This window comes from Myxine glutinosa, chromosome 5, assembly GCF_964187855.1.
Source record: "Myxine glutinosa chromosome 5, kmMyxGlut1.1, whole genome shotgun sequence".
NCBI classification, from domain to species: Eukaryota; Metazoa; Chordata; class Myxini; order Myxiniformes; family Myxinidae; genus Myxine; species Myxine glutinosa.
This window is the reverse complement of record NC_136265.1, coordinates 16,631,505-16,648,636: the sequence shown is the minus strand read 5'-3', so window position 1 is coordinate 16,648,636 and position 17,132 is coordinate 16,631,505. Positions and strand designations below refer to the sequence as shown.

General features: G+C 47.7%; 1 protein-coding gene across 2 annotated transcripts in view; it reads right to left on the bottom strand.

Moving 5' to 3' along the window:
• The window catches only part of LOC137427905 (protein flightless-1 homolog), a 38,157-nt gene extending 21,393 nt beyond the window's left edge, over positions 1-16,764 (bottom strand). Inside the window, exons 1-15 of one of the 2 annotated variants that reach the window (XR_013623407.1) lie at positions 16,669-16,759; positions 13,787-13,897; positions 13,086-13,157; positions 12,840-12,920; positions 9,197-9,444; positions 8,425-8,528; positions 8,150-8,325; positions 7,824-7,981; positions 7,052-7,136; positions 2,879-3,017; positions 2,537-2,679; positions 2,091-2,303; positions 916-1,098; positions 486-568; positions 275-349 (exon numbers count right to left, since the gene is read on the bottom strand). Coding sequence is in view for 1 of the 2 variants with exons in the window: in XM_068117715.2 (XP_067973816.2) it covers positions 275-349; positions 486-568; positions 916-1,098; positions 2,091-2,303; positions 2,537-2,679; positions 2,879-3,017; positions 7,052-7,136; positions 7,824-7,981; positions 8,150-8,325; positions 8,425-8,528; positions 9,197-9,444; positions 12,840-12,920; positions 13,086-13,157; positions 13,787-13,897; positions 16,669-16,731 (1,934 nt within the window). In the remaining variant the exon portion in view is untranslated. Of the gene's footprint in view, positions 1-274; positions 350-485; positions 569-915; positions 1,099-2,090; positions 2,304-2,536; positions 2,680-2,878; positions 3,018-7,051; positions 7,137-7,823; positions 7,982-8,149; positions 8,326-8,424; positions 8,529-9,196; positions 9,445-12,839; positions 12,921-13,085; positions 13,158-13,786; positions 13,898-16,668 lie in introns of both variants that reach the window. The other variant, XM_068117715.2, reaches the window with a different exon arrangement.
• Between the last annotated feature and the right edge of the window lie 368 nt (positions 16,765-17,132).

Genomic DNA, 17,132 nt, shown 5'->3' with positions numbered 1-17,132 from the left:
GAAGAAGGGCGGCGGAGAACCGTAACAATATATTCCTTGACATGATGTCGTTCATGATGCATTCAGTACTCATAAATAACCAAAATATTACTGTAAAAAGTTAATAGAGATAGATGTATGACGTGCTGAACTATAGACAGTAGAGAACGTTGATTACGTGGTACCCAATTGGCGGTCCACGATCATTTATCGTGACCTTTGTCGGTCCCTGGTGAGGAAAAGGTTAAGAATCGCTGAATTATTGCACGCCATGCGAGACGTGTTGCTCATTCACCGTGGGTCGAGGGACGATGCAATCGGAGAAGCTGGCTCCAGCTGCAGGTTCTTCTTGCCGTAACAACGGTACAGCCTGAGCGTAAAAGCATGGCACAGAAACCGTTAGCAGGAACGTCCGACTCACCAAATATCATTTAATAATTTGGACACCGGACAGATGACAAGTTCAAGCGTGGGTAACACGAAGCCTCATGCAAAACACCACCTACCTTGTTGGGTACACCACCTCTTCTACAGTGTAGAACCCGCTGGGTGTACCGCCCTCCACATAAACGATATCTCCATTAAACAGCTAGGCCACCACCAAAATCAGATAGGAGTGGGAGCGCATAATAGGATTATGAATATCGAAAATTGCACCTTGAGGGAATTTCATTACGACGCACCCCGGGGTTATTTTCACCATGGTGTGCTGATTGAGCCGACCTGGAGAGCCGAGCCGGTCAAAAGGCCAGAACAGAAAACCGTGGTGCTTTTCCCGATTTCTAACCGGGCGAAAGAGCTCAGGCCATCCCGGTCGGCCCAATCAGCGTGCTCCAGTGAAAAATGTCCCCCTTGCAAATTTGAATCCCATATATGTTAATGTAGATGCAACAAAGAACAAAAATGTAATCACTTCGTGTGTGGTACAAAGCTCACCGCACAAAAATCCTCACTCTCTTCCCCCATCTCCTCACGCAACGTCCGGCAACGAGCACTCAGGAAATTGCGGAGGTGGACAGCATGGATGGCGGCGCAGGCTTTTTTGTCCAGGCTTGCTTCGACACCGATCCAGTAGTAAATCCGCCAAGCGGTGCCTCCACCGTCTCCAGGCCCATAAGTCTGCAAGCCGGTCATACAATTTCGAGAAGATAACTAATGCCCTAGTCACATATGATGCTGCCGCCGCACGGTTCTGCGGTCTGCGGTTTGTAGATGGGATTTTTACAAATCGTACGGCATTGCGGGCTGCGGCAGCAGTGTTCACAAATGTTACGGGGTCCGCACGGCAATCGTAAGTCATGAAATCAAAATGCGTGAGGAGACCGCAAGGCGAACCGCGAGGCGCCCTCACGGCGACCGCAAGGCGCCCGCACGGTTGTTGCGGGCGCCGTGAGGCCGCCGCAAGGTGGCGGCAACCGTACAGTGACCTTGCGATACTACATGCGGTGGGGTTGCGGCCTACGGCCGAGCGATTTCCGAAAAAAAGTTTCATGTCAAATTTAAAAAATCGTAAACCCCTGCAACGAGCAAAAAACCTTGAGATCGCCTCACGGCTACCGTATCTACCGTGCGGCCACCGCACGGTTATGGCAATTTTGGGGACTTACGGCCGCCACCAACATGCCGCAGGCCATTTGTGACCGAGGCATTAGAACAAAATCTGTAACAGTTCAGATAAATGGGACTGGCAGGACAGCCTAGGCCCGAGAGGTACGCACGCACGCACACGCCTCTGAGCTATCTATTTGGGATTTGAATCCCGACCCGGCTATAAACTGTCATCCTGGTGTTTCACGGATAGGGAGATTCATCAATGTGTGCGCTACGCGTCACGTCTGCCGGCATTAGTTGTGGACCTTAAAGATCCCATGTTGTCCTTCGCGAAGAGTAGGTGAGCTATCGCCGGCACGCTCAACAATATTTACCCTAACCCTGAAAAAATTCCAAATTTCTGCTCCAACTACAAGGGGCACTGTATCAGCAGCACAGGTGCACTCCCAGCACCCATGTGCTGTGTCCACAAGAGGAAGTTCATAAAAACAATTGTTGTCAAAAGATAACAGAATAAAAAATGGCAAAGGGAACGACATGAACCCCGTTGAAAGACGTGCCTTGAGCACGATGTAACAGTCGGCCTCGTAGAAACGTCCAACCTCCTTTTGTGGGATGGGCACCGGGTAGAAATTTTCCATCAGCCAAGCCGAGACTCCGGGCTGGCTCCCGACGTCGGCAGTGAATAAGTCGGAGTAATCGAGAGATGGTTTTTCCAAGCCTTCGTCCCAGCGACGGGCCTTCACTGTGGAGTACACCAGATCACCCACTTCCTGTAACATAGATAAACGAACACAAGATGAAATCACCCACTTCCTGTATATGAAAGAGATATTCAACAAATCCGTCAGACGACCGAAGCACGATTGACAATCCAACCATTGCTCAGTAAATCGATAAAAGCGAAGATCAAGAACTTTAAGGGCGAATGAATGATCTCCAAGTCTGAAGCAACGACACCACGTGCGTCAAAAGCAATACGGACGTGAAGACCAAAACCACGAACCTCCATCTTACGACTCTTCTCCAGTGCCACGTCCGCCATTCCCTGCAGTACTTGCCGTGCCTGGTCATCGCCAGCGGAATCGGTACGTCTACGCAGACGCAACTTCCTGGCGACGGCGTCCCGTGAACCCGGTACCGAAGGTGCTGCGTACATCACGAGAATGTCACATTATTGGAGTGACGAGTATTCCGAGGGCTCGAAGCACGATTTACATCGCAGGATTTACATCGCAGGATTTACATCGCAGGATTTACATCGCAGGATTTATCGCAGGATTTACATCGCCCTCAAATTTCTCCGTATGTACAACAACCCGTCGACCGCCATCCATCCTTATCCTACCGGCAGCGATAACGGCGGGAGAGGCCCCGGCTTGTCGTAGCTGCTCCTGCAGAGAAAAGTCGATGTGGTACCATTCTGCTGATGGATCTGAAGGCCTTGGAGGCATCACCAGGTCAGGGTTACCTTGCACTTCCAGGACCTGTGGACCGAGGATAAAAACTTGCTTTCTCACCCGGAATTACTTCAAAATCAATTCATTCAATCATTCAATCAGACACACACACACACACACACACACACACACACACACACACACACACACACACACACACACACACACACACACACACACACACACACACACTAATAATGCATTTATTTTATATAGCGCTTTTCAGGGAGCCCAAAGACGCTTTGACAGAGTGCAAAACATAATGCATAGAAAAACATAAAAACAATTGCAAAAAACAAGAATCAATAGGGAAATATTCAAAGCAAAAAGGAGGGAGAAGGAGAAGAGATAGTCAGGGGTTAAATGCTGTGGGTTAAATGTTGAATGCAGTGTTGAACAGGTGGGTCTTGAGTGATGTTTTGAATGTGGTGAGTGAGGAGGAGTCTCTGATGGTGTGAGGTAGTGAGTTCCAGAGGGTGGGAGCAGCGATGGAGAAGGCCCTGTCCCCCCAGGATCTGAATTTGGTCCGGATGGGGGGGGGAGGGGGGGGGTCAGGAGGTTGGTACCAGCAGAGTGGAGGTTGCGGTTGGGAGTGTGTCTGGAGAGGAGGTCAGCCAGGTAGGATGGGGCCAGGTTATGGAGGGCTTTGTAGGTCAAGAGGAGGATTTTGTACTGGATTCTCTGGGAGATGGGGAGCCAGTGAAGCTTGTAAAGGACGGGGGTGATGTGGTCACGGGTCCGGGAATGGGTGAGTAGACGGGCAGCGGAGTTCTGAATGTATTGGAGTTTATTGGCGATTGTTGAGGGTGAACCATAGAGGAGGCTATTGCAGTAGTCCAGACGGGAGGTGATGAAGGCGTGGATGAGGGTTTCTGCAGCCATGGAGGAGAGGGATGGACGGAGACGGGCGATGTTTTTCAGGTGAAAGAAGGCTGTCTTTGTGATCTGTTTAGTGTATTTGTCGAAGGAGAGGGTTTGGTCAAAGATGATGCCAAGATTCCGGATGTGAGGGGAGGTGGATACTGGGATACCGTCGATGTTGAGGGCAAAGTTATTGGTGGATTTTATGAGCGTTTTTGGGCCAATGATGATTATTTCAGATTTATCATAGTTAAGTTTGAGGAAGTTAATTTGAAGCCAGGATTTTATTTCAGTGATGCAGTTTGTCAGGATAGAGTGGGTGGCGGTGGAGATGGACTTGGTGGAGATGAAAAGCTGGATGTCATCGGCGAAGCAGTGGAATTGGAGACCATGACGGCGGATTAAGTGACCGAGGGGGGGACAGGTAAAGGATGAAGAGGAGGGGGCCAAGAACTGAACCTTGGGGGACACCTTGGGGGAGGGGAGCAGTGGGGGATTTGCAGTTATTGATGGAGATGAACTGGCGTCTGTCAGAGAGGTATGATTTAATCCAAGAGAGGGCAGTGCCGGTAATGTTGAAGGTGGTTTCAAGTCGGGTGAGGAGGATGGTGTGATCGATGGTGTCAAAGGCGGCGCTGAGGTCGAGGAGGATGAGAATGTTGAGGTTGCCAGCGTCAGAGGAGAGGAGAAGGTCGTTGGTGATTTTGAGGAGAGCAGTTTCAGTACTGTGGTTGGAGCGGAATCCGGATTGGAATGTTTCATACAGGTTATTAGCAGAGAGGTGATGTTTGAGCTGAGCGGCTACAGCGCGTTCCAAAACTTTCGACAGAAAGGGTAGGTTGGAGATGGGTCTGAAGTTGTTTAGGGTGTCAGGGTTTAGTCCAGGTTTTTTCAGAATGGGGGTAACAGCAGCAATTTTGAGGGATGGTGGGACGATGCCTGTAGACAGGGAGGAGTTTATTGTTGCAATGATAAGTGGAGAGAGAGCAGGAAGGGAGGCCTTGACAAAGCTGGAGGGGATGGGGTCAAGAGTGCAGGTGGCAGTTTTCATTCCTATGAGGAGTTCAGAGAGGTCAGTCGGGGAGATTGGGGAGAATTGAGACAGGGGTTGGCAGGATAAGGGGGGGGGGGGGGGGCAGGTGGTTTGAGGGGGAGCGGGTGCGGCGGTGGTCAAGCTGTTGTAGATGTTTTCAACTTTGCGTTGGAAGAATGAAAGGAAGGAGATGCAGTTGTCTACTGTGAATGACTGGGTGGTGGTGTTCAGGGGGCTGAGGAGTTTGTTTATTGTAGAGAAGAGTGCTTTTGGGTTTCCAGAGCCAGAGTGGATAATTTGAGAGTAGTAGGCAGAGCGGGCGTGGGAGAGGGCATCATTGTAGTGCTGTAGGTGGTCCTTGTAGGCTTGGGAGTGAATTGTGAGACCTGTTTTATTGCGGAGTCTTTCAAGTTGGCGAGCACGAGTTTTCATCAGGCGGAGTTCAGGGGTAAACCAGGGAGCAGAATGGGTGAAAGAAACTGTTTTGGTTTTTATAGGCACAAGTTGGTCAAGGCAGGAGGAGAGAGTGTGGTTGTAGTAGTCAGTGAGATCAGAAGGGTTGTGGAGGTCAACGAAGGGAGAAGTGGACATTTTTTCAGAGAGTGTGGATGAGAATGAGGTAGGTGAAAGAGCGTTTAGCTTACGGAAGTTGATAGTGCGATAATGCCTTGGTGTTGGGGCGGGGATGTTGATGGTCATAGTGATGGCTAAGTGGTCAGAGAGGGTGAGGTCGGAGCCAGAGAGATGGTGCAAGATTAATCCAGTAGAGCAGACAAGGTCCAAAATGTGACCACGGTTATGGGTAGGAAAGTTGACATGTTGAGTGAGGTTAAAGCAGGTGAGTAAATCAGTGAAGTCAGTGGTTATCATGGAGTCAGTGGAGTCCATGTGGATATTGAAATCACCAAGGAGGAGGATTGAGGGGGAGAGGGAACATAGCTGGGTCAGAAAGTAGGAGAAGTCAGACAGGAATGATGGGTGTGGTTTGGGAAGGCGGTAGACAACAGCCATGACTGACTGTGTGTGACCAGAGAGTTTAAAAGCCAGGTGTTCAAATGATGGAGCAGATGCGATGGAGATGAGGCTGGTCCTGATGTCTTGTCGGTGAATAACGGCAATTCCACCACCTCGGCCCTCCGAGCGTGGTTTATTGATGTAGGAATATCCATTGGGTGTGGTGAGGTTGAGTGCGAAGTAGTCCAGAGGTTGTTGCCAGGTTTCAGTGAGACAGAAAAAGTCCAGTTTATTTTCCAGGATGTAGTCGTTGAGGATGAGGGATTTGTTGTTGAGGGACCGGGTATTGAACAGGGTGAGCTTGATGTTGTTTTGTACGGCGGGGATGAACTCAGGTGATTTGGCCAGGGTTCGCAGACAGGATGTGCGATTGTGTGCGTTGCTGTGACCAGGTGCACTGGGACGATGAGTGGGAGTGCGCTGAGCCGACCAGAGGACGGGGATGGAGTGACCTGATTGTAAATGAACAAACTTACGACCGGAGCCACGGTGAATGTACCTGGGTCGTCGCAGGAGTCCATTGGATTTGATTGCAGAGATGCATGATGGGGTGGAGTGGGTATTAAGCAGAAGAAGCCTTGCGGCGGAGTACCGCAGAGCCATGCCAGGCAGGAGCGAAGAGATGAGCACGAGGCCAAGGTTGAGGAGGCGAAACAATGGCCACACCCCACGGGAGCGGGCCCGAGGAAACAGCGAAGGAGCCGGGCAGGTGAAGCCAGGAGCAGAGCCGGGACCGAGCAGAGGGTAGACAGGAGCGAAGAGACGAGCACGAGGCCAAGGTTGAGGAGGCAAAGCGGCAAATGCAGCGGCAAACGACCGCCGCCGCTAATCAAGATCACGGCGGCAAACCGCCACCACCACCGCTGCAAACAATGGCCACAACCCACGGGAGCGGGCCCGAGGAAACAGCGAAGGAGCCGGGCAGGCGAAGCTAGGAGCAGAGACGGGACCATGCAGAGGGCAGACTCAATGGCCAAAAATCCGCCACGACCACCAGAGAAGCAAGCTAAAGATAATGGCCCAGTCGGAGAAGCGGCGAGCAAGCGACGCCAGCGTCCTCTCCGGACCGGACCGGAAGCGTATCCACATATATATATAAATTATTTTTTTATTATCAAAGTTTAACAAACACTCCACTTAAGCACACACGAACCTCTAATTCCGGGAGGAGATACACACTCTCTGGTAGGGATACAAGGCGATTCTTCCTGAGCACGAGCTTCTTCAGCTTGCCACACCTGCAGAAAAAAATGGGTTAAATTTCTTCTTCACTAAATCGGTTTTCAACAAAAAGCTTCTACGAAAAGTCGAACTTATCAGCTACAGTAAGAACAGGTGGAGATTGGATGCAGTTAGATATGTATGCAGGAAAGGACAACGTCATACAAAAGGTTCATCGACGCACCGTGCACCGTCTACTACTTCCTCTACGATGTCCCATCACTTGGCGTTGATTGGTGGAGAGTTAATTGGCTCGTGTCCCTCCCACCTCTCGTTTTCCTGTTCCAGTCCCCTGATTGAGTCCAACTGTGGTCTCACTGCCCTACTGTCAGTTTGTAGCATTTTTACCCTCTCAATGTGTTGTACCAGTTTCCTCATACCTGGGAATCTTCTTCCTCAGTCTGTTAAATCTCACTCTTCCCTCCAGGACTTCAGGTTACCACCATCCCCACCTTTTCCATCCTCATTCATCGTCCCCATCTATATAGAGGTTGATACCTTTCCTTCTCTCTCCATACGGTCCGTTAATCCCCTTGTCGCGTCCACATGTTGTCCAACGACCCCAGTGCAAGTGCATTGCCTTCTACCCTCCGTCACCTCGCTCTTCCATTAGTCTCGACTTTGTAAACAAAATAAATAAATCCCCACCGGCAGCTACAATAAATTTTCCACGTTGAAAACGGAAACCTTGACAAAACCATTACCGGCAGAGGCCCTCCGGGATGAGCTGTAACCGATTGTCCGAACAGATGAACTGCTCGAGAGCGCCGAGTTTCCCCATTCCAGCAGGCAGCCCATCAAACTCCAGGAGATTGGAGCTCACAAAGAGCTTGCGCAGCCGGCTTAGCTTGCTTATCGCAGTCTGCAGGGAAAAGAGGCCTTCCAGTGGTCAACCCACTTGCTAAAGGCAATAAACAAGGAAGTAAAAACACCTGAGAAAGTAATTTAAGCATCTGGGCAGCATGATCGGAGGGCACAAAATGAAGAAGCGCATCCTGGCGTTCGAGGCAGGCAAACCGAGGCCGCTCACTGGGAGGGCGGTGAGGCGGTTGCGAGAGAGGTTGAGGGTTTCGATACGTGTCCAGTGGTCCACACATTGCGAGAGCTCGGTGATGAGGTTATCGCTGAGGTTGAGTCGTTTTAGAGTACACAAGGTGTACAGACACTCCGGGACGCGTACAAGCTCATTGTTGGAGAGGTCCACATCTGGATAAAGGGCCAACACAACGACACGATCTAATAAACGCGGCCATTGCGGAGAACCATAACGGTTTCAAATTTGACTTGCAATCCCGACCATCGAACCTGCTAGTTGCTGCAACGACTCAAGAGAGGCAGGTAAGTTGTTCGTAGTTCGTTGAGTGTTTCTCAGGTGTAGTACCTGGAGGTTCGGCATGGCCTGCAGCTGCCTGGAATGATGGCACGGTCGGACAGGGGGACATGTTAAGCACGAAGGTCAAATTCCCCATAGTATAGCCAGAACCAACGGCCCTCGCCATGACTTGCCACATCATGCAGATTGTCAGAACAACATTTTTGCTCAATCTTCATTCCTCCGGACAATTTTTACCTTCATCCGCTACCAAAACTGGTACTAACTGTGCCGGATCCAACACAACACCTCGGTGTAACCTACTCTTCCAAGCAGTAAATTACCCCCTCTCTGCCCCCGTCTTGTGGAACACACTTCCTGGTTTAACACTGCCTGCACATTATTCAAATGATAATGAATGAATGAATGAAGGATACATCCTTATTGAAGGAGATAGCAAAGGGATCGAAGTCTAAGTGCATCACATTGGGACAAAGACGTCGGTCAATATCAGCGCATGAAGAATAAGTAAATGTGCAGGAATTATTTAAATGAATCACAAGGAATGAAACATTTTGAAGAATCAATGGCACGACTGCAAGGGCGTGGATGAACGGAAAATAAGAAAAAATGAGCGACGCAACGAGTCGACACGAACAACCGTGAATTAAATAAATAAAGGGACTGGAATAATTATATGATTCGAACGAATGATGGAATGAATAAATAAATGTGTGCACTTATGAAAGATGCAACACGTATGACCTGAGCTGTGCGTGCAGCAGCGGGTTGTCGTTGAGGACGAGTGTTTGCAGGTGAGACAGCCGACGCATCTGCGGTGGCAGGATATCCAGGCGGTTGTGGCTGAGGTCGAGGAAGAGGAGGTCGGTGAGGTTGACGAAGAGTCGGCTGTGCAGCGTCGTGATGTTGTTCTGGCTGAGATTGAGCACGAGGAGGTTGCGTGCGTTGTCGAGCTCGCGGGGAACCTCTGTTAGGTTATTGCAGCTCAAATCCTACGACGGGACGACGAGATGTTTGAAAATAATTTTTACGGCGTAGCCCATCGGGCAAAGCCGTCTAGAACTGTGTTTGTCCGTCCGTATGCATGTATGTCCCCTCAAACGTATACCAATCAGAGCTGAGAATCTGGTCACATGACAGGGTGATATGATTACGTCTGATGTCATTATAGCGGTGCTGCAGCTGACTCTCCGCACTCCGCCATTTTGATTTATATGCCGTTCATGCCGAACATATCGTCGAACCTGTCATATATCACAATCGCCATGCTCTACCTTTACATTTTTCATTGAGTGAGAAACACAAACAAACCGATTGCTAAAATGACCATCAAATATCGAAAGCATCGGCGTTACGTCTCTTCCAACAATACGGTATGTACAGGCCTTAGGCTTTATGCCTCATCTTCGGATAAATTAAGCCCAGGTTTCTTAATACAGTAGTGTGTCGTTTCAGTTGTATCGTTTTCGTAATAATAATAATATAGTAAATATAACCATAACACTTTAACCCCAATGTCGTGAATGGAAGGTTAATGGATTGAAGCGGTGTATGGTTCATGATCAATGATTAGCGTTGTTCGGCAGTAATATTAATAACCGAGGAAGTAAGGAATTAGCCGTTAGCGGTTTTTTGATAGTAATATCATTTTCGAAATAATGATAACGTAACGTTAATATTATAGTAGATCTAATCGTAACACTAATCCCTTCGTAGTGACTGCAAATGTACTGCAAGTTAAAATATATCATCTTCTACATGTTAAAGTAGCGGCAGTTTTGTGTCCGTTATGTCGGACATTACGTCTATGATGTCATTATGATGGCTGACTCCACCGACCGACATTTTAATTTACTAGTAGTTTATTACTAGTTTATTTTTAAAAAAAAGAAAAAAAGCATTGCCTCAAAAAGGGAACCATGATTGTCATGGGGCCCGCAAGGCTAACCCCCGCTCTAGCGGGGAAAAATGGCCTTAAAACGATCATTCAGTAGGCCTGCTGACTACGGGAGTGGGCAGGAAGGGTCATTGTACCTGTATATATTGTTACGGTTTTTAGAACCTTCACTTTGTAAATTTTGGTAAATGTTCCCTTAGAAATGATCCCCTATAAATATCCCCATTATTTGGCTGATATTAAAGATCGCACCCTAGTTAGTCCATGTACAACACATAGATCACCATAGGACCTCTCTGTAGTTATCTCATTATTATGTGTTTTAGTTAAGGATCTGTTCCCAATAGTTGAATCTACGTTGCATTAATCAAATAAGATAGGCCCCTTCAATTTCCCCAATCATCTCCTGCTCTTCAAAGTGCAGTAGCGGTACGGCAGCGTTCGCTGCCGTTTGTCTTGGTTTGTTTGCTGGCACCAAGCCGCCATTACGCACGCGGTAATCTGGAGGGAAAAGGGGGAGGAGTAAGTTGGGCGCCAAGAACAAGGCGTGGCCCTGTCAACGTCTCGTCAAGGGGCGGACCGGTGAGCTCTGAAAGCCAACCAGGGCCGAGGCAAGCTCACCATTGGGCGTGTCCTGGGAGCCGGCGGCTTGATCTGAAAACGCCCCATAAAAGCGGCCGAGAGGGACTGCTTCAAGAGATGAGTGCGAAAGAGATGAGTGCGAAGGTCCGAAGTACAAGGTACCAGATGAGAACACGACGAATCGTAAGGCAGGAGAGTGGGTCCGTTGACGACGACAATACCGCAGTATATACGCATTGTCCGACCGAGTGAAACCATACGTGCAGCTGCCGCCGGGTTTCGCCTCAAGCCCGGAGCGTGGACCGGAGCGTGGACTGGAGCGGACCTCGACGCTGTGCATCTGCCCGGACCTTCCTGCCCTGCCATCTGCTTGGACCTTCTCCCCCTTCCAGCCATTCCTTCTTGCCATTCCCTGTTCGTGTAAGTCTGTTTGTTTGTCCGGGGTTGTAAGTAAGACTATAGTTAAGCTTGCCCTGTGTCCTTTTGCTCTGTATATTGCTTTCATTTCCTCTTCTTTTGGGTTTTTGTATATAATTAATAAACCCACTCTTTGTTCTTCCCTTACTCTGGTTTCCTCTCATTCGATCGCCTCTGTCTTTTCTTCCAATTGAGTACCTGTGGCACGATTCGGCCAACCACTATAATCGGGTTTATTCTCTTGTTAACGGCCCGAGTCGCAGCTCGCTACGCTCGGCGCATCCATTCACGCTGCGGCCCGGGTGGGAGTATCCCCTCGCTTACGGCCGGTGGTGGTAATTAGGTAGTAGGGCTTACAACCTTACTCACCACTGACCGGAAGTGAAGTCATACCCCCAGGACCGGTGGACGGCCAGCTTAACAGGACAAGGGGATTAACCCCCCCTTGCTAACGGGAGTGCCGTCACCCGGATCCGTAACAATATATATACCCTCTTTGGGTTATATAGATTACAGTCGATCTATGGTCGGGTATCAAGAACATTGGGTGTGTGTTCATTTACCAAGGTTCTTGTGGAGAGATCGCCAAGTGGTTTAAGCATTCGAGCAAGCACTCCATTCAAAACCGTTAAGGAACGGCTGGCTTGGCAAGCGCTAGCTAGCTGCTTGGTAAATGAGCACACCTCCAACCCTTGTGGAGTACATAGATTACAGTAGATCTTCGCTCAGCTCTAAGTAAAACTTACCTCACGGATGTCGGGATTCCTCCGAATTTCTTTGTTTAATGTTATAGACAGCATTAACGACTGTTTGAAAAAGCTAATCATGTGTGTTTGTGGTTTATAATATTTTACAAGCCCAGCTACGGCGCTGTTAGACTTTTGGTCTTGTTTTTATAAACAACCATCTCAGGCTCGGTGAGGTTGGATATAAAAATTCAGATCGTGGACATATAAAAGACATTAATGTACAACACGCCGGTGGTACAACACGCTGGTGGTACAACACGCCGGTGGTACAACACAACTGCCTTTGAGATTTTACCACTAACAACTACTACCACGACTTCTTTAATAGCCCCAATTATTCCCACCTCCTTGTAGAGTTGGCCGGGAATGTTTTTGGCACAAGTCTTTCATGAGATGATTGACCAGGCCTCACGTTCGCCAAGGCAATTTGGGCAGGAATTTGTCATTTGTTCAATATACGAGCGATAACTCTCCTCCACTTCACCAGGGAGAATGTGGGACCTGTAATGTCCAAGTCATGCAAGCAGACAAGACACCCGGCTTAACATCCATCCTATGGATGGCGCGCACATTGACGCCTCCACCTGCCTGCAGGGCAACAGATAGAGGAGCGGATAATCCCAAAATTGTTCAAAATAAGGTTTTGCTGTATGACTGTTTGCGCAGGTGAACGCTATCTACTAATTGGCAGTGCACCGTTTCATGGCGATCCCGTCAAGGTGAGGCCTTGTCCCGTCCTCACCAACACGGAAAGTTCGGCGAGGTGGAAGATGTCCTTCGGAATGCTCGTGCTCTTCAGGTTGTTGTCTCGCGCTACGACTGCCTGAAACGAACACGAGACGTCAAAGCTGAGCAGGTGCAAGGACAACTCCGATGATGCAATTGCATGAACAAAACTCGATCCTTTGATTATATAATTTACACCGAGAGTAAATTTAACTCGCGCTCATAAGCGGACATTTCAGACAGGGCGGAGAGAGTAATGTACTCGTAGGCATGGCAGGCTGCCCAGGTCGCCGTGCAGGTTACTCAGGTTGTTGTGGCTTAAAGAAAGGTATTCCTGGAGAACACACACACACACAATCAGAAACATGTGCTCCCCACCCACCCCCAAAAACCATGAGCCTGGCCCCCTTTCTCATCTTACTATAATTCACCAAACGTCCGTCCGTCTGTTCCCAGGTACCGCAAAAACGGCTGAACCGATCGCAACGAAATTTTGGGTGGGTAATCCTGGGACCCCCTGGAGTAAAATAGGCCATATTGTTTTTCCAATTTTTTCCCAATTTTTTTCCCAATTTCCCAGTTTTTCCAAACACGATGGAATAATATTTTACCGATATGAACAGTGATGCGGCTTTTATTGAAATTCTACACATACTGTTTAGATTTTGATGATTTGCGTGTGATATGATTTAACGGATGTTCATATAAATCATTTAAAATAAAAAGCCTTCAATTTCTGATATTTTGCCTTTTCATTTGGGCCTCCCAATTGAAGCCCTGCCCCCAATTGAAGCCCCGCCCCCAATTGAAGCCCCGCCCCCAATTTAAGCCCCGCCCATAGGGTGGGTACCGTTGCCGGTTTGTCTAATGCGGAACGACGCTGGCCTACACGAACAGCGATGCTGCATTAATCATAGGCGATGTCAAGGACGAGCCGTTAACGTGTGACGATGACGGTCATACCAGTCTGTGAAGCGAAGCCAGCTCCTCAGGCAGGTAACACAGGCCCGTGTGGTTCAGCTTCAGCCATCGTAGGCCGTTCATGTTACCAATCGCTTCCGGGAAGGAGTCGCCCTGGGTGCAGACACGTCCGTCACGGAACCCATCGATGATGGAGTCAAAATACGGGAATCAAAGCAAAAATGGCAATAGTTTGGAAGATATTGCACTAAAGATGTATTTTCAAATGCGACGTTTGCCGTGTACGTGTACTTTGTACTTGTACATGTTCATGTACTACAAGTACAAGGACATGAAGAGACGATGAAAAAACACATCGAGTCCTGTATTTAGGATTCAAACCCGGGTTCCTGCATCCTGAGCCAGGTGTTCAGGTGTGGAAAGACTAACAGGTGACAAGTGAAGGTATTTGATGAAAAGGTTGATAAAACCCACTCATTACGATGCCCACATGTCACCCACACACACCAACATGACACACGCACATACGTACACACACAAACACACGGCACACACACGCGCACACAGACACACACACGTACACACAAGCACATCGCTGTAACTACAACACAACGTTTTTCTATATTTCCACATTATTACGTGTTGACACTCACAAATCAACACCATCTCCATTCCATTCCAACCCTCCATATTACTCTTCCCACAACCACCACCCCCTCCCTCCCTCTATTTATACTAAAACTTTACCAACCATCTCATCCCATTCACCTCCACTCACTCCCTCTTCCCAAAATGAACCTCCACCCTCCATGTTAACTCTTCATTCTCCCAACCTGCACCACACCATGAAAAATGTCCTCCCCAAATGTAAACTCGTCCATTAGCAAGGTGAACCCACTTATGGAGAGTCTCTCGTAATCGCTCCACATCAACGGACTTATTATTGGTCAGTGTCCTCCTGGTTAGTACTCCCTTAGTCAGTGTCCTCCTGGTTAGTACTCTCCTGGTTATTCCTCTCCTGGTTATTCCTCTCCTGGTTATTACTCTCCTGGTTATTACTCTCCTGGTTATTCCTCTCCTGGTTATTACTCCTGGTTATTACTCTCCTGGTTAGTTATTTCTCTCCTAGTTATTTCTCTCCTGGTTATTCCTCTCCTGGTTATTCCTCTCCTGGTTATTACTCCTGGTTATTACTCTCCTAGTTATTTCTCTCCTGGTTATTCCTCTCCTGGTTATTCCTCTCCTGGTTATTACTCTCCTGGTTATTACTCTCCTGGTTATTCCTCTCCTGGTTATTACTCTCCTGGTTATTACTCTCCTGGTTATTCCTCTCCTGGTTATTACTCTCCTGGTTATTCCTCTCCTGGTTATTACTCCTGGTTATTAATCTCCTGGTTAGTTATTTCTCTCCTAGTTATTTCTCTCCTGGTTATTTCTCTCCTGGTTATTACTCTCCTGGTTATTTCTCTCCTGGTTATTTCTCTCCTAGTTATTTCTCTCCTGGTTATTTCTCTCCTGGTTATTACTCTCCTGGTTATTACTTTCTTGGTTATTCCTCTCCTGGATTGTTATTCCTCTCCTGGTTATTACTCTCTTGGTTATTTCTCTCCTGGTTATTTCTCTCCTGGTTATTCCTCTCCTGGTTATTACTCTCCTGGTTATTACTCTCCTGGTTATTCCTCTCCTGGTTATTACTCTCCTGGTTATTCCTCTCCTGGTTATTACTCCTGGTTATTAATCTCCTGGTTAGTTATTTCTCTCCTAGTTATTTCTCTCCTGGTTATTTCTCTCCTGGTTATTACTCTCCTGGTTATTTCTCTCCTGGTTATTTCTCTCCTAGTTATTTCTCTCCTGGTTATTTCTCTCCTGGTTATTACTCTCCTGGTTATTACTTTCTTGGTTATTCCTCTCCTGGATTGTTATTCCTCTCCTGGTTATTACTCTCCTGGTTATTACTTTCTTGGTTATTTCTCTCCTGGTTATTTCTCTCCTGGTTATTCCTCTCCTGGTTATTAATCTCCTGGTTATTAATCTCCTGGTTAGTTATTTCTCTCCTAGTTATTTCTCCTGGTTATTTCTCTCCTGGTTATTGCTCTCCTGGTTATTACTTTCTTGGTTATTTCTCTCCTGGTTATTCCTCTCCTGGTTATTAATCTCCGGGTTAGTTATTTCTCTCCTGGTTAGTTATTTCTCTACGAGTTATTTCTCCTGTTTATTTCTCTCCTGGTTATTACTTTCTTGGTTATTTCTCTCCTGGATTGTTATTCCTCTCCTGGTTATTCTTCTCCTGGTTATTTCTCTCCTGGTTATTTCTCTCCTGGTTAGTTATTTCTCTCCTGGTTAGTTATTCCTCTCCTGGTTATTACTCTCCTGGTTAGTTATTACTTTCCTGGTTAGTTATTTCTCTCCTGGTTATTACTCTCTTGGTTATTACTCTCTTGGTTATTACTCTCCTGGTTATTACTCTCCTAGTTATTACTCTCCTAGTTATTACTCTCCTGGTTATTCCTCTCCTGGTTAGTTATTCCTCTCCTGGTTAGTTATTCCTCTCCTGGTTATTACTCTCCTGGTTAGTTATTACTTTCCTGGTTAGTTATTTCTCTCCTAGTTATTACTCTCCTGGTTATTACCCTCCTGGTTATTAGTATTACTCTCCTGGTCAATACTCCCCTAGTTAATGTCCTCCTGGTTATTACCCTCCTGGTTATTACTCTCCTGGTCAGTACTCCCCTAGTTAATGTCCTCCTGGTTATTACTCTCCTTAATATTGCCCTGGTTAGTGCTCACGGTCCTGGTGAGTAAGAGAACTCTCTCGCTAAGGTTAGAAAAACAAAAGTCCTTTACACATCCGAAACAACATGGTGAAGGAGACATTAAACGGACATCTCATTCCCGAAGATTATGATGTTGTGTGGTTGTCGAACCTGGAAGTCATTGCCGCTAAAATCAGCGCCTCGCACAAACGGCAACACACCAGTCCCCGCCATGTCTCCCCCGACCGACAACAACCTTCGGCTCCATGAGCTGCCCTCAGGGCGACTAATAGGGTGGCATCGGGCACGCTCCACAAATAGCCACACAGAATAAATGCCCTCAAGGCATCTTGCGAATCAAATACTATGAAACCTTCTTGCGTTTCCACAATGACAGCTGATGTTGGAAATAATTTAATTAGTCATATCAGAGATGGCGAGGGCTATGAACGAGAAATTGGAGCGGGTGTGGGGGAACCCATAACATGTGCATCCAAAATGAGTTTTTCCTGAATATTTGACGAAATAAAAAAGGAAAAGGTAACTTGGCCCATCACGCATTCACCACACTTCGTCCCGTAATCGCTCGAAGCCCGTCGTACTGCGGATCGATTCCGCCATTGTTTAGTAGTGAG